Below are 22,413 nucleotides of genomic sequence, written 5' to 3'. Positions count from 1 at the left end.
TGTTTAGATTTGAACCCAAATTACAATAACAAAACTGCATAGAATATTAGGCTTGTTCACACATCGCCTCGTAGTCATAACATAAGCGGAGGAATACACCGGAAATTTTCTAAATTTCTTCCGGTTTAAGGACGCTTATTGTTGTTTACATTAGACCACCCATCCATATGCAAATTAATTAATGAACTCGTTATTTTAAGTTACGACATCAGACGCAAAAACGCACTATATAGTTCCTGTGAAATCAAATTTTAAAAAAGTCAGATATTTAAACCGATTTCGCCTCAATTATGCCGAGCAACAAACATAGATCTTACTAACGCTCGGCCATAGAGGCATTCTCATTGCTTACGTTGACGGGGGATTTACATCCATCAGAGCTTTTGCATCTGAACTTTGTTTCTTTATAACGTTAAGAGCAGTTGCCAGAAATAGCTACAAGCTATTTTTTGTATCGAACTACTCACTGCACTAAACTCTACGGAAAAAAAGTGGCGACTACAGTAGCTTCGCTACTTGTAGCACACTACTTCCGACCACTGGATTTGAACTAAGCAAGGATAAGTCTATTTACTTTTTCGTCTTTAAGTCGTTTCCGTAACACTTTGCAGGTGTTTCTTAGTGAGGATTCAGTACACAAATGGTCGAAAAACCTATGAATAACGCTAAGAAGGAAACAAAAAATACATTAATAAAGGTAGAAAAAATTTATGACAATTATTAATATTTAATTTTTTTCTTAATTTCTAAAGTTTTTACAATTATCGTCCGTAAACCGGTGTCACAAACTATCCTGTATTCAAGGAGTTTTAAAGTTGTTTCTTTCGTAATACATAGTATAAGTTAAGAATATTTTTTAAAAGTGTTAAATTAGTCGGAGTATAACTATAGAAGAGAATAAGAAAGAGCTCTTTCATTATGAAACAGAAAACTAGTAGTTTTCTCAAAATTTCGTTTGAAGTCTATGATCAGTATTCATCAACAGTTATTGGGCCGAAATATATTTGAAATTTTGTATATTACTTTAAGATAGTGTCAGCTTTATAAAGCAATACTACTAGGAATACATATTAACTGTCTCGTGATATGACTGCGTCGATTTAATTCGAGCTTAATTTCAAGCTGTACTAAAAGGGGGGGAAAATATTTTTTTAAATTTAGCATAAAACTATCATTATTTACCCATTGCATCGCGAGTTTTCTTTTTTTTTTTTCTCTCTGAAGGATCGCTAAAAACAAATTCTCAACGGCTGAATTTTTAAGACTTTCGCAAGAAAATTTTAGAAAATATTGTTTAAATGTTGCTCTTTTGTATATGCCTTAAAATTTAAATAAATAATGTACTAATGCCTAAGTTAGTAAGTTTATCAGTCATGTACTTCTAATATTTGAAATTCACTTTGCCAGAGAAATGTTCGCTCACTTGGGTGCTTTATTTTCGGGTTAAAATAAGAGGATTTATCCGAATATGTAGATTATTATAGATTCAAAGATTTTGTGCCTTAACACATCTTGGATTATTGCTGTTTCCTATAATTAATGGTTTTAATTTCTCAGGGCTAGTTATACTTGCACCTAGCATGATAGTTACTCTTGCTTTGCCATGTTTTCCTCCAAAGCATTTTACACTTTTAAATGTTAATGTCATCTGAGGCAGACATCGAAAAAATAAAGATCGGAATGTTTTACAAGTTAAGTGTCCGCGAAAATCAATTCCAATTCATTTCCCACATAAAATGCATTAACAAGTTTGAAATGTTCTGAAATATTTAGGGAAATAGGGAAAATGGATCTCAAAGAAAAATTCGTTAAATGGAAAACTCACTTCGCTATTTGGAAGTTATTTTACGAAGAAATATAAGAAGGAAATATACAAAGAAATATTCGAAATTATACAAACTTTGGTTTTTACTGTTATCTAGTTTTAAGAATTTAATAATATTTGGTTTAAATTTCAATAAAATTTACAACATAAAACAAAATTTACATTTTTATTAATTTTAAAAAAATTTTGAAATTCCTTGAAGAAATTTATTTTTCGTTTCCTAATGAATTTTTTTTTTTAACCTTGACATTTTCCAACTCTAAATTCCTTCCATACTTACTTGCTGTATTTTTATTTTTGATCTTTTAAATAAAATTTGAATTTTTTTTTAAATTCAAAATATAAGGTCTCGCGTAAACATTGCCCCCTTATCAGGAAAAATTAAAAAAATGACAAACTGCTCCCCTACCTTTGGGTGCTTACTAATTCTTGAACGGTTTCAAATGTCAAACACTAATCTGCCGAATTCTGCTAAAAAAATTCCGCCAATTTTATTAAGGAAAATAAAAGATAGAACTTACATCCGCATAACGACCCTGAATAGATAATACGCAATTCGAAATAGTTATATATTTTAAATTTATTATAGAAAATTACGTTTTTATCATTTTAGGAAATAAATCGCATTTAAAAAACCATTTCATAATTTAAGTATCTTATTCTGAAGTCTTTAAGTATGTTATTCTGAAATTTATATATTTTTCAAGGGCATATGACGAAATATTGCTATAATAATGTTAGTCTACAACAAATTTAAATTTAGGACTAATGAAAAAAACAAAAAAAGATTATAAAAAAGCATTCCTTACAACGAAAAAAATTCAGGTACATGAACTAAAAATCTATACGAAAGCATAGACATTTTATAATTCCGTTTAATGTTATCTGTTTTAACTATCTTAAGATTATAAAATTTTTCAAAATATATGTTTGAAAAAGGACATTAATGTAGGCCGAAATAAAATCAATTTTGAAGGTGAAAAGTTAAGTAGATGGTTGTTTAAAAAATTGTATTAAAAATATTTATTTAAAAACTTTATATTCCTGATCAGATAACAATAATGAAAATGCTGCAATATAATTTTTTAAAGAGTTTTCATTTCCGGATATATTTTTCAATAAAATAATTAATGTTCCCTTGATTTTAAAAGTATCTTCATGTTTTCAATTTGAAACTCTCCTTTTTTCTCTTTTCTTTTGTTTTTCTTTTCTTTTTTTCTGCATAAATACACTGCTGAGTAAAATGTTAAATTGTTAAAAAGTTTACTAAAACTTCGGACTGTTAAAAAAAGGAAATCATCAAACAATTTTGAAAAGTTTTTTGTCTTTCCTAAAGTAAAAGTGTTTTGCAATATGTTTTATCGATATGAATAAAACAGAACTGAAAGATTAATAATTATAGTTTAAGCCATCGGTTACAAAAAAAAAGGTCAGAAAAAATCGAGAAAATTACGTTAAAAACAATCACGACTATCCGAAATTTGCACCTCTCTGTTATCAAGGCTAGGTATCTTTGCATTAAAGTATGTGCCATTTGTTTTCGTTTGTTAAACAATATTTACGCAACATTTTTTCTTTTAAATCCACTGAAATATGCGAATCATTGTAATCCATTAATGTTTCTGGTATTATTGAAAATATAAGCCTGAATTCCAGACTGTTTATAAATATCACATTCTACAGATTACGATAAAAAAAATAAAGATTTCAAATATGCTTACATCGTCAGAAATCAATAACTGACTTCTGAAACAGCATATTTTACATACAACAGGAAGTAAACATTTTTTTTAATTCTTAGTGTGTATGACTAATCGATAAAATTGGAAACTTACATAAAGAGTTTGACGACAGTCAGTAGAGAGTTTCTAAATTCGTCAAAACTGACTCGCAGATTCTCGTTAATCTGAAGGTAATGCAGTTCTAGACCTTCAATAAAAATTACATTTAATTATTATACTAACACTCGCATTAAAAACAAATGAAAAAAAAGAGTAGGTAGTTACAATACAATAAATAAAATAGAACACAATAAGTAAAAATAACACGTAAAAACAGAAAATAAAATAAAATAAAAATAAAAAAACAGAATAAAACATAAAACTTGCCCGAAATGGATTTGCACGTGGAAAAATTATATAAATTAACAAAGAAATCTTTTTAGTAAATTTGATTTCTTTGTTAATTTATATAATTTTTCCATGTGCAAATCCATTTCGAGCCCATCCTTGGTAACTAATAAATCAAACGCATTTCAGCAATGCAGTAAGAAAGGCACTTTAAAACAAAGCTCCTCTAGTTACGCTCAAATTGCGCTTTTGTTTTCATATTTTGCAATCTAGCAATCTTGTTACGAAAATATTTTTTAAATCAATCTTGAAAAATTTTTCATGTATTATGTTTTATTCTGTTTTTTTTATTTTTATTTTATTTTATTTTCTGTTTTTACGTGTTATTTTTACTTATTGTGTTCTATTTTATTTGTTGTAATTTTTTTTAAAAAATTTTTTGAGTGCTCCTCACATTATTGTATTGATATATTTTGCTTTGGCTATATTGATANAAAAAGAAAAATAATATTAAAAAAAAATAACAAACAACTGGGGGAGGGGGAGGATAAAATTTTTTTTAAAAATCCGGAAAGTATAAAATATAATCTTTTCATCAGCTCACACGATTACATCCGCAGAAAAGAGTGTTTTTTGATATTGTATCAATATAGCCAAAGCAAAATATATCAATACAATAGTGTGAGGAGCACTCAAAAAAATTTTTTAAAAGAATTACAACAAATAAAATAGAACACAATAAGTAAAAATAACCCGTAAAAATAGAAGATGAAATAAAATAAAAAGAAAAAACAGAATAAAACATAAAACTTGCCCGAAATGGATTTGCACATGGAAAAATTATATAAATTAACAAAGAAATATTTTTAGTAAATTTGAGTTCTTTGTTAATTTATATAATTTTTCCATGTGGAAATCCATTTCGGGCCCATCCTTGGTAACTAATAAATCAAACGCATTTCAGCAATGCAGTAAGAAAGGCACTTTAAAACAAAACTCCTCTAGTTACGCTCAATTTGCGCTTTTGTTTTCATATTTTGCAATCTGGCAATCTTGTTACGAAAATATTTTTTAAATCATTCTTGAAAAATCTTTTATGTTTTATGTTTTATTGTTTTTTTATTTTATTTTATTTTATTTTCTGTTTTTACGTGTTATTTTTACTTATTGTGTTCTATTTTATTTGTTGAAATTTTTTTTAAAAATTTTTTTGAGTGCTCCTCACATTATTGTATTGATATATTTTGCTTTGACTATATTGATACAATATCAAAAGGCACTCTTTTTTGCGGATATAATCGTGTGGGCTGAGGAAAAGATTATATCTTTTATTAAAATGTATACCTTACAATTCAAAATTTTTTTAACCAATATTAAATAAAATAACAAAAACTAATTAACATTTATTAAAAATTATTTTTTTATGGAATTATCTTAGGATAAATGAATTTTATAATTTTGTGCAAAAATTCGCTTAAAAAGTTCTTAAGATATGGCTAAATAGGTTAAAAGTAAAATCAACATTAAAGGGTCCAAACTACCCTTCTCCTGACCAAACTATGGGGACCATATTTCCCAGATTGCGGCTACTCCCTATATTTTAGTGATCAGATATCNAAAAAAAAAAAAAAAAAAGATAAGAAAAAAAAGGTATCTTTATTCAGAGAAAGTACGTTTTTGTGTATGATTTTGTAACTTAAAATATAGTCTGCACTAATTTGATAAGCATATTTGAAATCCCCTCGATCCACTGAAATTGAGTCTTAGAACGTGAAAATGCGATCATAAGATCGAAAGTTATTGAGGGTGATCAATTTTTTAGTTTGCACACTGTACATCCTCTTGAGTGGAAGAAAATGCGATTTTAAGTACAAAAATAACCTAATAAATACGATAAAATATTTATTCACTTAATTATACTTAGTTAATTTTTAAATTATTTTTGATTTTTGCTTAAAGAATGATTCGTAGCCCTTCTTACAATATAAAGATATTTCTATTGTGTATTTCCTCACATGTTGGTCATGAATCAGGATCCAGTCGACCATAATAAGATATCCATAATAAGATATGGCATAAAAAGGTTAATTGACCAGGTTAATTGAGTTAAAAGGTTATTTGACCATTCTTATAATTTTTTCCCTTTAATTAAAAATTACGATCAACGACGATAAAACCAATTGCAATTTCTGCATAGACAATCGCTTTGTAAAGACTAACAACAGAAAAAATGGCCTTAAAATTTAAATTTTTTTTTCTTTAAATTTCTAAAATTATAGCAGATGTTGTTGTCAAATATATCATATTTTATTTATTTTTAACAGCCGACTCAAATTTGAGTTTACGATTACCAATGTAGAAATGTAAATTTTGAACCCAATCCAGAAGACAAGGGAGCTCCAGAATCAAGTATTTGGAGAAATTTGCCTTCGTGGAGGACTTTTTGATCGAACCAACCAGGATATGAGTTACATGGTGAGGAAAAACACGAAAACCTCCCGCAGTTAGACTGACGGCAAAGGGATAACCCATGATCTGTCTACCACTTAGGATATTGTACGTCAGCACTGTGGTCGGTGCCGGTAGGGAGCGGAATTCGCATAGACTAACCCTCCCTGGGAATCAAACCCGGGGTCACCTCATTGGCAGGCCAGTGCCCTAGCCCCAGATCCGGTACGGCTTTCTTAAATATATTGTATATTATATTTCAATACCGTCGTTGAACAGCTAACCTAATTTTGGGCGACCAATGATCCCGCATTTGCGTTTTAGGTAGTGGAAAACTGCGAAAACCTCCCACAGTTAGCCTGACTGTAAGGGGACTATAATTCATGATCAGTCTACCACTGAGGATATTTTATATCAGCACTGTGGTCGGCGTGAGCGGAAGTCGTAAAGACCAGCAATCGCTGCCGCTGGACTCGACCCCGGTTCACCTTATTCGAAGGCGAACGTTCTATCCCCTGAGTCACCACGCCGTCAAATATATTGAGACGCAGGTGGTTATGTATATAAAAAAACATTCTCTACATTTACGTTCATACTTACTAATGAAATAGAAGATTACGAAAAGGGCGCCAAGAGAAATGTATACGAGGAAATGTATTCTTGTAGGAAATCCCCACTTCCGGATGAAGTTTACAATATCACCCAACCTGTAATTGAAAAAAGAAGGAAAAAAAACTATCATATTTATTAAGACAAATAAATAATCGAAAAATGTCACTTATTTTAACAATTTTTCTTTATATATTTCATAAAAAAATAATTGTTATTTGATGACATACCTTAATAATATAAGGATGTTTCGTAAATACCTTACTTAACATATATTTTTAGATCCCTTGTGAAAATAAAATTTAAAAAAAAATATTAAAGTGATCGGAAAATTAATATCTAAGGGACTAATAAACAAGGGCAGAATCAGAATTACTCTAATCACTGCGAGTTATTGCTAACGTCATCTAGTGTACATTTTCATAAATAGAGTGATATAGATAAAACGAGTTACTTCATCTCGATTTACTGATAAACGAGTGATTTATCAGTTAATCCACTCATTATATTTCGATCCAACCTAGAATTCATTATTCAACTTTATAGGATTCACCGACCTCCCCAACAAATTTCAATAGGTATGTAATCATTCACTTTAGAACAGCGCTTATAAAATGATGTTCCACGGAAAACTAGGGGTACCGAGAGTTTGTATTTTTAATAACCAGTGAAGAGTTTCAAATCCTCTCATTATATTTCGATCCAACCTAGAATTCATTATTCAACTTTATAGGATTCACCGACCTCCCCAACAAATTTCAATAGGTATGTAATCATTCACTTTAGAACAGCGCTTATAAAATGATGTTCCACGGAAAACTAGGGGTACCGAGAGTTCGTATTTTTAATAACCAGTGAAGAGTTTTAAATCCTCTCATTATATTTCGATCCAACCCAGAATTCATTATTCAACTTTATAGGATTCACCGACCTCCCCAACAAATTTCAATAGGTATGTAATCATTTACTTTAGAACAGCGCTTATAAAATGATGTTCCACGGGAAACTAGGGGCTCCGAGAGTTTGTATTTTTAATAACCAGTGAAGAGTTTTAAATCATTTTATTAAAATTCCATCCAATCTGGAATTCATAATTTATTTAATCTTTCGGTTGCCTTTATGAAATTATTTCAAATGAAATGGCAATGAAATAGAGACGGCATTTTTTAAAAAAAGTATATAATATTTCTAATAACAGTACATTGAATAAATTATGAAAAAGACAAACATTTATAAAACATTGCATTAGTATTTCCTATCACGCTTTTCAATTCAACTAGGGCTACCGAGAGTTTGTATTTTTAATAACCAGTGAAGAGTTTTAAATCCTCTCATTATATTTCGATCCAACCTAGAATTCATTATTCAATTTATAGGATTCACCGACCTCCCCAACAAATTTCAATAGGTATGTAATCATTTACTTTAGAACAGAAACTTTCTTTATTAAATTCTTTAATAAAGAAATATAACCATCTTCAACGTTTATTGCAGTTCTCTTAATTTTTCATTTTGAAGTAAATCATAATTCGGCTTATTCATTTTCAGCTTATTTATATACGCTAACGTGATTGATCGAAATCAAGAGAATGTCAACTTTCACCGGTTAATGTCAACAATCGCATAGTCGCTTTGGTGAATGGCAGAATTATTTGTTATATCCGATTTTATATTAATTTCTTCGTTAATATTATTATATTTATTCGATATTTTAATATCTGCTGAGGATAGATTAGGAAAAAAAACAATGTTCTAACAACAAACTTAGAGCAGCATTCAATACCATAAAGCTGGCAGTTGTGAAAAAAAAGAGAACATGGAGGACTTTGTGACCAGACAAATGTAACGTGCACCAGTCCCCATTTACTACACGGAAGTAACCTTCTTAGTTTTATTTATTGAAATTAAGGCCTTTTTTGTTGTTACATTGACTCAGTTAACATCATGAATCAGACGTAATTATTAATTGTCTGTGACTTAAATTTAAACCTAATTTTTGTGAGAGAGCTTAAAGTTAAGAACCTTTTGAGAACTGAAATGCTCTAAAAGGAAATAAAATAACAATGCTGAAAGAGTCATGCATTTAGAGGAAAAAAATTTCTAAAAACAGGAATAATCTTTCGAAGAAAAAAAGCTTGATTAAATACAATGAATGAATTCATTACTTGGTAACAATTATTATCGTGATAAGTAATTCAACGTTTAACAAAGCATCACCCAATTCGTTTTAAAACATAATCATATGAATAGAATATTTTATTACTTCTTTGTTGGAATCCAAGGTAAAATCAAGCAAAACACGACGAATTCTTCCAATAATATTAAAAAACTTAGAGCAGCATTCAATACCATAAGGCTCGCAGTTGTAACTGAAAAAAAGAGAAGAAAAAAAGTGTATGTAGCAACAATGTATCATATAGGATGTGTCTAAGAGTAGCAATTTTAAGTGCGACCACTTTTTCAAAGATTAAAAATTTAACACAAATAAAAATTTGATATGAATAATGCGTTGCTCTTGAAATGTTGTGAAGTACAGTATACTCTCAATATCTCAAAGTTGAAGGGATGCTAAACAATTTTCGAGATAGCGGGTTTTCGAAATAACAAGTTCCGAACTAAATATTTCTTTAAAAAGTAGAAAGTCCCGCAGCGGACTGATCGTTAAAGCACGGTTCCCAACAGAACACCGAAGTCAAGCATCACTGGCTGCGGACAGTTTGCGGGTGGGTGAACACTTGGATCAGTCTACGAAGGGACCGAGGATGTTCGGTATTGGTCCTCGTTAAACTGCTCTACCGGAACGTAAAGTGCTCGACTTCGCGCGCAGTTGGTTGGGTTACCAAAGCTGGGGTCCACCCCCTCTGCAGAGGATCAAAATTGTGATAACATGTCTTTGGGTCATCCTCAAGGATGTTTCCCAGACCGTAGCCAAAAAGGCCATTGTGCAGCTCTAGTGCACTGTAAATAAACAACAACAACAAAAAGTAGAAAAATGTATTCTAAAATACTAATCTAAAATGTAGAAAGATGAAACATAAAAATGACTATGAATACATATGTATGTAATGATAGTTGGTTATAAGTCTAAATAAAACGATGATAATTTTATTTTTAAAAGTGAGACGCAAATAATTATGCATTAAATCGAAAAGAATTGGTTCGCAATAAACTTCCCGAAAAAATTCATATTTCATTTCGAAAAAAAATTGACGTAACAAGGTTTTGAGAAGAAACTGTTTGACATACAAATTCAAATTAACATTTAGTGGATATATAATGTCAAGGGGAAATGATGATTTTTTTTTTTTTTTATGTAACTAAAGTTTGAGTCATCGAAAAAGCTCATTACTGTAACAAGAAGAAGAAAAAAAAGCAAGCGCAAAATAAAAATTTTTTTTTAATTTTTCAGAATACTCATAATTATTCCATATTAATTTACATAATATTAATAAATTCCGCATGGGGTGCAAATTTTTGACGAAAAAAATCATGATCGGTTGATAACTGGCAGACGATTATATTTAGTTTCCTTGAGGCCACTGTAGAACAGAATTAACGGCTGCTAAACCGTTAATTCTGCCTTATAGGGGACCATAAATGGTTTTTCGTGGTAAGCAGACCATTAATTTAAAAAAAAATTCAAAGCGCTAAGTAGATTTAAACTAGCTTTTTTTTTAAATTATAATAAACTGCGCAGAAATACAGTGGTGATTATTGCTTTTTTATGTATTGTATAAAATATCGGAGTAATGAGTTTAAACTTTCATACATTTTTTTAAGTCTATATAGATGCTTATAAATATTAAAATTGAGCACTTATCCTTGCTTGAAATCTACACATTTTTTTCTAATTTTATGTCAATGTTATGAGAAATCTAATTTTTTGTACAGCACACTGAGTTAATATCATATCAATTGGAAGAGCTGAAAAAATTTTTTATGCTAATCGAAGTGGTACAGGTAGTGGTCCCGCAGTGGACTGATCGTAAGGACATGGTTACCAGTCGAACACCCAAGTCAAGCATCAGTGGCCGCTGTCCGTAAGCAGGTGGATGACCGCTTTGATCAACCTGCGTAGGGACTAAGAGTGCGCTGTATCGGCACTCGTTAAACTGTTCTACCGCAAAGTGCTTGACTCAGGTCGTCGGGCTACCAAAGCAGGTGAGCCATCTCCTCTGCAGAGAATCATCCTCGGGGATGTTTCCCAGACCGTCGCCAATAGCCCATTGTGCAGCTCTATTGCGACGTAAATAAAGTACCAACCTACCTATTCAGGTAGGAAAAAATTTGATAAAATTTCCGCACTGTATGGTAATGACATTTCGGATTTAAAAAAATCACATTTCTGATTAATAAACCAAAATATACTGTACCTATTTATACCATTCTTGGTAAATTTTACATTCATATTTCGTTCATTTGACTTTAAAAACTGTAGTTCTTATTACCATACATATAGTAAAAAATACAAGTCTGAAACGTAAATTTAGCCGAATAAATAATTTTCATGCCATGCTTTAAAATGATAAAATCGCCAAATTTTATCGCATTTGCCTTAATTTTATCACACATTATAAAGTCATATTTTATTTCTTAATTCCACCTATATCATTACCCAAGCACTTCTGTAAAAGTTACCGAGCGCTTTGATATTACCACCGAGTCGGAAACTCGGTAAATTTTACCATTTTTCTGGCTCATACGTTTACCATATTACGGTAGTTTTGCCCACACTCTTAGTCTCAGTGTATATTTTTGAAATACAGAGTGTTCCGCATTAGCGAGGGTTGTCAAGATTGTGCCGTTGCACTCCCTTGAAATCCAATTTGGTTTAAACAACAAAAAATAGAAATAACTAAAAATTTAAACTGTTCCCATTCATACACAGAGCTCAAAAGTTGCAGTCATTTCTCAACAAATTGTTAAATTTAATACCATAACTATTAACTTATAAAGTTTTTTGATAATTTGACGATACATCAAGAAAAATCTACAATAAAAAGTTATAGAAAAAAAAAATTCAAAAATTTTTTTGTGCTCAAAATTCTATACCATAATCTAATACCGTATTTAATTTTAAAAATTTAAATAAGTTCCGATTTTTCTTCGTAATGTTTAAATGATGTTCGAAATTTAAATTTTTTGGTCAATGTTTATCAGTTTCAGAGATTTAATTAGCCAGCGAATTAGAGAGATTTAATTTGGCGAGTGAAAATTTCTAAAACGAACATATAAAATTTATATTAGAATTAAAAATAAAAGTTTGTAAAAGATGTTTTGAAATGTTAAAATAACCAGGGCTAGTATCATCATCATCATAGTTGGCCAGACAGCCCAATGTGAGCCAATGCCTTCCTCTGAAGATTTCCCCATGACGATTTTAAGAAATGCATTTCTTGCATATGTGATTGTTTTTACCTTCATTAAACATTATCCATGCTTTTTTTATTTATTTATTTATTTATTTTTTTTGCATTTTTCAGACTTACTTTTCTTTTTTTAACATTTTTTACGACTTTTAAATGGTATTTTTCATTTTAAGAGAATTTCGCTCATTAATTATTTTTTTTTTTATAATTAGTAAACATTTTACATTGGATCTAAATTTCCTCCAATAACAAGCGTTAAAGTTGAGCAGAATTTTTAATAAAAAAAATTTGCTGTTGGACAATAAGCAATCATTCAATTTTAAAAATATTAAAAAAACATCTGATAATACAATGCAGTTCCGATGTTTTTGAAGACTATTTATCTTTATCATTCATTCTTTTTTCATTCTATTTTATTCATAAATGACAAATTTATTTAATTGCTATCTTAATTTTTTTTTTACTAAATTTATAAGTACAAGAGGTATGACTTATAATTTTTATTCAAATATTAAATTTTTCTTTGTTATAAAAGATATTAAAAATCATGCTTTCGAAAATTGTTAAGGTCATTATTTCTTATAAATTAATTCTTATTTATCTTTATCATGTATTTATCTAAATTTTATTTTATTCATAAATTGCAAATTTATTTTAATTGCTGTCTTTTTTACGAAATTTTTAAATACAAGGTACGACTTACAATTCTTTAACTCAAATATTAATTTTTTTTATTATAAAAGATATTATATAAATCAGGATCTCGAAAATTTTTAAAGTCATTATTTTTTATAAATTAATTCTTATTTATTATGTATTTATTTACATTTTATTTCATTCATAAATTACAAATCTGTTTCAATTTCTATTTCATTTTTTCTTGAATTTATAAATATAAGGTACAATAAGAAGAGGTATAATAAAAAAAATTACAAGTTAACTTTTAATTTTTTTTATTATAAAATATAATATAAAACATGCTTTCGAAAATTTTTAAGGTCATTCTTTTTTTTATTTATTTATTTCTAGGACGTTTTTAATCGTTTTTAGTGGTCTTTTTTATGCATTTTAATAGCATTTTCTAAGAATACTTTTAAGTTATCAACATCCTCTTCCTAACTATTTGCTAACAATCATAGCTTTGTTTTATCAATTACAAAGATGCTATTCATTCATATTTTAAATGATTCCATCTTGATACGACCGATAAACATTGCGAATCACATAGAATATGCGATCAAGATATAAAGAATGTGTCTTACCTACAGTGGCTATATAAAGCAATGTGTCTACGCTATAGCGATAACAGTAATAAATCTTTCTCAATACCAATGAAAAAAAGCTGAGAAGCACCATGACACTTATAAAATGGATATCGTCGAGGCAGGCGTTTCATTGTAGTATTTGAAACTGATAAATAAAGCGATAAAGCTTCTCGCTCTCTTACTTTGTTTTGTTGCTTTCCAATAATTTGAGTTAAGGAAGACGTTTAACTTTCAGTAGGAAACTTCGAACTTTAGTGTGAAAGTTATCAACTGTCAACGGATAATTGCACGTGTAACCTCAGATTGCTCGAAAGCCTTAAAAAGTGGGAGAAAAAAAAAGATAATAATAATGTACAGTTAAAAAAAAGGAACACCTTGACTAACTTTTGATCTGACCATCGGATTTCCACGTAATGAAACTCAACCTTAATGGTTTAAAGAGGTGACCTCAAATATGCTTATTAAATAGTGCAGACGTTCGCGTGCTCGAACCCCGCCGGCCGAGGACTCCCCGTGCAGTAAATGGTGACTGATGCACGTTAAATCTGTCGAGTCGCAAAGTCCTCAATATCTCTGGTTCTCTGGAGTACTGGATTGTAGATCAATCGCTCTCTGATTCAGGTCAAAATTACGATCTGTGGATGAATGAATGAATGTGTGAATGGGTCCATCCTATAAACGGGTGCGACGTCTGGGTGTGGCAGATGTCAAATTCTTGGCCATAGATGGCGCCACTGGAAAACAAGAACAATTGCACCCCCTCTGCCTAAACAGGCGTACGAGAGAGAGAGAGAGAGAGAAATAGTGCAGACGATATTTTAAGTTACGAAAATTACACAAAAATGTACTTTATGTATTTAAAATATGTGATAGCCAAAATCTGGGAAATAGGGTTCACATAATTTTGGCCAGCAAAGCGATCCAAAGTTTGGTCTTGTTAGTTAATGTTAATTTTACTTTTACCAAACTTGAACCAGGAATTCCCTTTTCCTCTGGATTGGGTTCAAAATCACAAGACTGCGGAGTTGAACATTAGCAGTCGTAAACCCAAGGGTCGGCTATTCAACGATGGCTATAAAATAAAGTAATGGGGGCATTCGCATTCTTTGAAATATGGTCCCAATAGTTTGGACAGGAAAGCGGTCGAAAAAATAAGAGCCCCTTAATGTTAATTTTACCTTTTGCGTAATTAGCCATCTCTCGAGAAATTGAAAACATTTTTGCACACAATTATAAAGTTTGATTATCCAAAAATAATTCCATAAAGCAAATAATTTTTAATAATTATTTAGTAATTATTATCAATTATTTATTATGTATAATAGTTGAGAAATGTTGAATTTTAAATGCAAAATTTTATATTGGAAAATACAAATTTCGTCCAAAAAACAAATTTCGTCGCACTGAAAATCCAAATGTTCATTATTTTCGTTTTGTATATTGGAAAACCCAAAATTTGGAAGCAATCGATGGCATATTTTTTGAGAAATCAAATTTTGAATAAAAAACTTTTTTTTAAATTTAATAACTCAGAAACTATTCGACTAATTCGAGGTGAAATATTCTAGAAGCTGACAATTAATTGCAGCTAGCTTATTCATGAAAGACTCAGAAATGTTTTTCATGAATTTCACGTTGATACAGTATTTAATACAAAATTCAGCTGTAGATTACACGGTTTACGTCCCCTCGCAGGTGAAGCAATAAGCTTATCAGAAAACCAAATCAATGAAAAAGAAGATGTGTCAACGTCAACACATTTTTTTTTCCCTTCAAATTTAGAATAATCCGGGTATAGAACAATCGAATTCCTTGCCAGTTTCATCACTTGGCAGAATATTTTTATGAAAACGATAATTTTTTTAAACATATTAAATCATGTTTCGATTAATATTATCTCTGTTCTATATCCTCACTGCTTGCCCAACAAAAAGGTTTCGATTAGCTTTATCATTTAATGACACGATAAAAACACAGATGTCATTTCCAGCGTTATCGGTGTCTCTTCATCGTTGGTAAATAAATGGTTCATGTTTATTCATTGCCCAAAGATAGTTGGTAAACAAACGATTTTTGTAGATAAGAATGTGACGCAATTTATCACAATTAAAGGTCTTTAGACTATAAAAAAAGAAAATTATATTTCGTAAAATGAAGCATCGTTTTTAACTGGTAATCGCTTAACCATCCGGAGCGGGAAATTATCTATTAGTAATAAAAAAAAAATTCTATCATAATAAATGGAAGAGTTAGTGCGCGTGTATGTAGCTCTGTTATAATATAAAACAGTTCATACTATCGTCCTGAAATTTTCACAGAGGGTGAAAGTCGTTCAAAAAGTTCAGTTAGGTCGTTCGATCCGTAATGGCTCAGGGGATAGAGCGCTCGCTATCCAATGAATTGAACTGGGTTCGAATCCCAGCGATGGCTGGTCGATATGAATTCCGCATCGGCTCGCATCGACCACAGTGCTGACGTAAAATATCCTCAGGGGTAGACGGATCATGGGTTAAAGTCCCCTTGCCGTCAGGATAATCGTGTTAGGTCTTCGTGGTTTTCCTCTTCTTGCAACACAAATGAGGATTCGTTTCTTTAAAAAGACTCCTCATCGAAGGCAATTTCTCCCAATACTTGATTCAGGAGTTCCCTTGTCTTCTAGATTGGGTTCGAAATTACGAGGCTATAAAGTTGAACATTAGTTGTCGTAAACCCAAAATTGGGTTGGCTGTTCAACGACGGTTATAAAAAAAATAGATGCACTTAGTAAATTTTCAGCTTATCAGCACTTTTAAATTAAACCTACGCCTGCAAAACATCTTAAAAAAATTTATTTGCATCCTCAGAATTTTTTTTATTTATTATTATTCTCAAAATTTATAAAGGTAGAACGCAAAACTATAGAATACTTAACTTGTTTTTCGGGCAATTTACCAAAAATTTTTTCAAAAATTAACAGTTTGAGAATTGAATCATTATTGTCAGTCATAATTTAATTTTTCATTTAAGTATTTTTTTTAATTATTGCATCCCTACGTTACGATTTCCGTATAATAAATTTTTCAGGACATAAAAAATGTCGTTTGCACCAAATGTATCTTTTCGAAATTGTAATTAAACATTTCATGCCACTTAAATACGTATACATAAATAAAAATGATGACTTTTTAGAATTTTCAAAGCACTTTATAGCAAGTATATCCAATTTCCGCAACAACAGAAAATAATTTTCTCTAGTGACATCAAAGTCAATGTATTAATATTTTAGTAAATTAGGATTAAAATAATTTTACCCATTATTTATTTAAACAGATATTCAAAAGTTCAGACTGACAAATGGTCATAATCTAAAGTTCTGATGAAATTTTTATCAAAATTCTATTTCCTTGAAGGATTCTTGCCTTAATTCCCAACCTATGAAAAAATAATTTGCACACAGTTTGAATATTGTCTGATACCTAATTTACATTGTTCGAAAACTCAATCCTTTTCAGGAAAAAAATCGGCTTTGGCCGGCTCTGTAGTTTATTGTGCGAAAAGAATACGAATTTTCCACTTTCATTCAAAATTTACATCGAAGCGACAATAGGAAGCAAGTGTGCAGTTTCAAGTCCTTTTACATTTTTAATTAAGTAAAAAATTCCTGCCCAAAATTGTCAATTATTAAAGTAAATTCAATGTATCGTGCAATACGCCTCAAATTGTTTATAAAAAAAATTCGTTTTCAACTAGCATGAATTGTCATTTAAATTGTTTTCAAATTACATTTGCTACTTAACGTACAAAGAGCAGTGCTTAAACCTAAAAACTAGTTTCATCATTTTCACATGTTCATGATACTTAAACATTCTGTGTTCTGCTTAAAACGATATTATCTAAGTTAATCACACACACACGAGTGCAACTGAACTATCTCGTTTAAGCCACGTTTATATAACTTCATGGAAGATATTTTAAGGTATCCGACTACCTTAAAAAAAAGAATCCTGACAAAAAAATCACGTTTTTGTTTTAGTGTCTTACTAGCTGAATACCCGTTCTTCGCACGGGGTCAATAACAAAAAAAAATCAATAAATCAGTACTGAGAAACAAAACTGAAAAGCATATACAGACACAGTTAAAAATGGAAGAACCACGTGAACGACATTTTTAGGGGCATTCGGGAAAATAACATAAAGTGGTTGATTCAAAATGGGTAGGTTTAATGTAACAGAACTTTTTTGCTTTCACTTTTATCTTAACATAACTCAACCATATTTTTTGGCATTTTTCATTTTATTTTGAATTTGAAAATAAAGAAATATTACTGTCTTACGTATGCATTACTCATAGTCCTCTTTCCTTAACAGCAAAAATAAGTAAATCACAAATATGTCCACCCCCCTGGTTTCTACGTAATATTCGAACTACCCCTCAAGTATCACTATTTGGGGAGGTTTAAAAGTCAATAATCATATTAATTAAATAATTCGTAATCTTAATTTTTTGATGAGAAAGACGGCAACTGCATTTATTATTAATTTTTTTTAAAGAGTCGAATTAGGACAACGTCTATTATTCCATACGCAGACAGAAGATAAGTTTTATCGCTTGCGATTAGAACAAAACACGCGATCAGATGACACAAAAGTAACTTTTCCTGTTTTGTTGCGTTGTACAATAAAAATTAATTCAGTTTGTTTTTTCAAACCTTGACGAAAAAAACGACTGCGATTTCCATCTATGTTTTCGTAAAAACAGAATGCAAAAAGGCTGAACGATTGCTAAACTTTCATTTCCTTTTAAATTAAGTGCTCACGTCACAACCGGAGAAGTATTACTTACAGAGAAAGTCGATGATTCAGTAATTTTTTTTCACCTCTTCTTCGTTTCACTTATCTCGTTTTCAATCCAACAATTTCTTTTTCTCTTAATCCTTTCTCTTCTTTTTCACGCAAGGCTGTGGCTTCTAATATCGATACAGTATGGATTAACCAATTTGGTTTTGGACTATTACATAAATAAGTAAGTCGCATTTATGTATGAATTAAATCGTGGTAGAGTTTGATTTTATGAAATTAAGAAAACGTGAAAAAAGGAGTTACACTTCTTCTGTATTTTTTCTTCGTGTATAATTAAACGGATGGAATTTCCGTATTCAATTAACCTAAATACCCAGCGTCCAATACATTGATCACCATTTAGGAGAATTTTACCCGTAAAATATTATATTTTGTGATTATTTTTTCAATTTGTATGCTTTTACAAAGCATTATTTTTTCAATTTGTATGCTTTTACAAAGTGTTATTTTTTCAATTTGTATGCTTTTGCAAAGCGATTGTCTATGTAAAAATATCTTTCGATTTTTCTTCGTCGATCGAATTTTTTAGCCTTTTAGAAAGTTTTCTGGTAAATTTCCATATTTAAGTCCAATGGATTGTTTTGTGACTAAAATGTGAAGAATAGACTTTAAAATATATCATAACAAGTACAAAAAATTATAAAAATTAAAATTTGCTAATTAATAAGTAATAATTGAAATAAACTAAAAAAGTTACTCAAGTTAATGGAAATTTTTTTCTTCAAGCATTTGTCTATGTAAAAATGTATTCCGATTTGTCTTCATCAATCGAAGTTCGTTGACGACAAATAAAAAATAATGGTTAAGATATTTGATACAAAGTAAACTTTTAGTAAGTTCTCTGGTAAATCTCATCATTTGAGTCTAATGGATTTTTTATGACTAAAATGTGAAGAATAGACTTTAAAATATATCATAACAAGTACAAAAAATTATAAAAATTAAAATTTGCTAATTAAAAAGTAATAATTGAAATAAACTAAAAAAGTTACTCAAGTTAATTGAAATTTTTTTCTTCAAGCGATTGTCTATGTAAAAATGTATTCCGATTTGTCTTCATCAATCGAAGTTCGTTGACGACAAATATAAAATTATGGTTAAGAAATTTGATTCAAGTCAAATTTTTGAAAGTTTTCTGGTAAATCTCATTATTTGAGTCCAATGGATTTTTTTGTGACTAAAATGTGAAGAAATATGCTTAATATCCTAACAATTACAAAAAATTATAAAACTTAATATTTACAAATTAATAAGTAATAATTGAAAATAACTAAAAAAGTTACTCAGATCAATTGAATTTTTTTTCAAGATATTGTCTATGTAAAAATATATTCTGATTTGTCTTCATCAATCGAAGTTCGTTGACGACAAATATAAAATTATGGTTAAGAAATTTGATTCAAGTCAAATTTTTGAAAGTTTTCTGGTAAATCTCATTATTTGAGTCCAATGGATTGTTTTGTGACTAAAATGTGAAGAATAGACTTTAAAATATATCATAACAAGTACAAAAAATTATAAAAATTAAAATTTGCTAATTAAAAAGTAATAATTGAAATAAACTAAAAAAGTCACTCAAGTTAATTGAAATTTTTTTCTTCAAGCGATTGTCTATGTAAAAATGTATTCCGATTTGCCTTCATCAATAGAAGTTCGTTGACGACAAATAAAAAATAATGGTTAAGATATTTGATAAAGTAAACTTTTAGTAAGTTTTCTGGTAAATCTCATCATTTGCGTCCAATGGATTTTTTTATGACTAAAATGTGAAGAATAGACTTTAAAATATATCCTAACCAATACAAAAAATAATAATAAAAATTAATATTTACTAATTAATAAGTAATAATTGAAAATAAATTAAAAAGTTACCCAGGTTAATTGATGTAAAAATTTATTCCGATTTGTCTTCGTTGATCAAAGTTTTTAACGACGCAAAAAAAATTATGCTTAAGAAATTTTATTCAAGTAATCATTTAGAAAGTTTTCTGGTAAATCTCATTATTTGAATCTAATGGATTTTTTTTATGACTAAAATGTGAAGAGATACACTTAAAAATATATCCTAACAAATGCAAAAAATTTATAAAAATTAAAATTAATAAGAAATAATTGAAAATAACTAAAAACGTTATTCAAGTTAATAGAATTTTTTTTTTCATTAAAATATTTCTTTTCATTCATGAGTTCACTTTCTTCTAAACTACATATTTCTAATTAAAAAGAGAATTTTCTGCCATTATATAAAACTTGGTCTCAGAATAAACTGAATTAACTATTTAATTTATTTGAATATTTATTAATTCGTTTCATTCAATGTTATAAATACTAGTGTTCTACTTAACTTAGTTACCAAATTTTAAAATTTTCAATATTTTTTAACCCATTTGGGGTCAATGTTCCCATTTTGGGAATATGTCTTATTAATTGAAGTTAAAAAGTGGTAACTTAATTATTTCATTCCTAGCTTTATTAAATACATATCCCTTTATAATATAATGTTAATATAAATGTTTGAAATCATTCAATTGTGGTCATTTTTTTTTCTTTTGAAACTGAAGGTGATAGCTAATAATAGAAAATATCCATTTTATCAGGCCAAAATGCCACACTACTCTTGTTATGGAGATGCGATTTCTTGTAACTACAAAGTTGTTGCATCCTCGGCGAGGAACTTAGTTATTAATTTTAAATGCTTCAATTAAAATTTAAACTTTAGTAAAAAAAATACACATTACTGTGTAGTAAAACATATTTCAATCTATAAAATGAAACAAAACTTCTTTAAAATATTAATTAATTTCACAAAGAATAAAGAAATTCCGTTCTCCATCTAGGTTAACACGGTGAATCAGTTTTCTCTTAAGAGCTCCCAGCACAAATATTAAATTAATTTTGAAGCAATTTTCGCGCAATTTAATGGAAGCGATTCTTTAAATCAACCAATGTTAGTTTATAATTTTCTTTATGAAAAAAGAAAAAATAAATAAACCAATACAAGATCAAACTCACATAAAGTCATGTTTTTATCCATTGTGAAAATCGGAGTTGTTCCATGTTTTTTTTTTATGTCTGCACACTTTTTGTCTAAATCAATCTCATTGACTATTCATAGTTCAACTTCAACACCATAATCGCATAAAAAGAGTGCTAAGAGTCATAAAAAACCAAACAAACATAAGCATTAACAAAAAGACAGCACAAAAAAAGAAAAGAAAAGAAAGAAAAAAAGAAAAAAACAGACGATAATTTCGGAACTTCTTGGAAACAATGGGATAGTGCAAGGGACGTAGTGCGGGGTATCTCAATCATAATTGGTTTTTAAAACGTGGCATTTGTTTACGTTAGCAACAGTTCTTTCCATTTTATTTTGAGTAAGTCCAGCCTGTCAAATATTAATTCCCTTAAATAATACATTCTATAATCTCACATAAAGATTCTTTCGCAAAGATTTCAGTTCTTTCACAGTATATTTCTTACTTAACACAAAGACAGGCATGAAGCCACGTAGAACATAAACAAACTAATTATGCATCAAAGTTGCCAGATACGCAACAACAAAAAAATCACTGTTGCAATAAAATACATTAACAAGTAATAAATCTATGTCATTGTATTTAATTAACTTCTCTTTAATTAACATTCTAACTTATGTGGAGAAACTTAGCTCAGCTTAACACGCCATTTTACTTGTAAGCGATCAGCTGCCGTCATAGGTGTGGGTATCGTGGTTTTCTTCCTCTTGAAGTGATAGTACCCAATTTTAAAGTGTTTTTTCTTGCTTTAAAATTTGTCTAGCCTTTGATGTTTAAGGATTTTCACGAAAAGAAATTGAATATTGAAATTAGCAGAATTAACAAAACAGAAAAGTTATCGTAAACTACAAATGATTGCACAAAATATAAATTCTGGAATATTTTCGAAAATGATTTAAGGTATCCGACTACCTTCATGTCCCCACACTTTTCGATTCGATCAACTTAATGTAA

The 22,413-nt window shown here is 29.4% G+C and overlaps 2 protein-coding genes across 4 annotated transcripts in view; one reads left to right on the top strand and one right to left on the bottom strand.

Annotated features, from left to right (window-relative positions):
• The window catches only part of LOC107446319 (uncharacterized), a 24,890-nt gene extending 3,417 nt beyond the window's left edge, over positions 1 to 21,473 (bottom strand). Inside the window, exons 1-5 of one of the 2 annotated variants that reach the window (XM_071180971.1) lie at positions 21,437 to 21,473; positions 9,215 to 9,320; positions 6,943 to 7,049; positions 3,661 to 3,754; positions 575 to 665 (exon numbers count right to left, since the gene is read on the bottom strand). In XM_071180971.1, coding sequence (XP_071037072.1) covers positions 575 to 665; positions 3,661 to 3,754; positions 6,943 to 7,049; positions 9,215 to 9,320; positions 21,437 to 21,458 — 420 coding nt within the window. In that variant the 5' untranslated portion in view covers positions 21,459 to 21,473. Of the gene's footprint in view, positions 1 to 574; positions 666 to 3,660; positions 3,755 to 6,942; positions 7,050 to 9,214; positions 9,321 to 13,582; positions 13,836 to 21,436 lie in introns of those variants that run through there. The other variant, XM_021147853.3, reaches the window with a different exon arrangement.
• LOC107443396 (sphingomyelin phosphodiesterase) overlaps positions 8,340 to 22,413 on the top strand; it is a 49,920-nt gene continuing 35,846 nt past the window's right edge. The window contains exon 1 of one of the 2 annotated variants that reach the window (XM_071180970.1): positions 8,340 to 8,359. The gene's annotated coding sequence lies outside the window, so the exon portion shown is untranslated. Of the gene's footprint in view, positions 8,360 to 18,224; positions 18,588 to 22,413 lie in introns of those variants that run through there. The other variant, XM_043047744.2, reaches the window with a different exon arrangement.

This window comes from Parasteatoda tepidariorum, chromosome 5, assembly GCF_043381705.1.
Source record: "Parasteatoda tepidariorum isolate YZ-2023 chromosome 5, CAS_Ptep_4.0, whole genome shotgun sequence".
NCBI lineage: Eukaryota > Metazoa > Arthropoda > Arachnida > Araneae > Theridiidae > Parasteatoda > Parasteatoda tepidariorum.
This window is presented reverse-complemented; position numbering and strand designations above follow the sequence as displayed.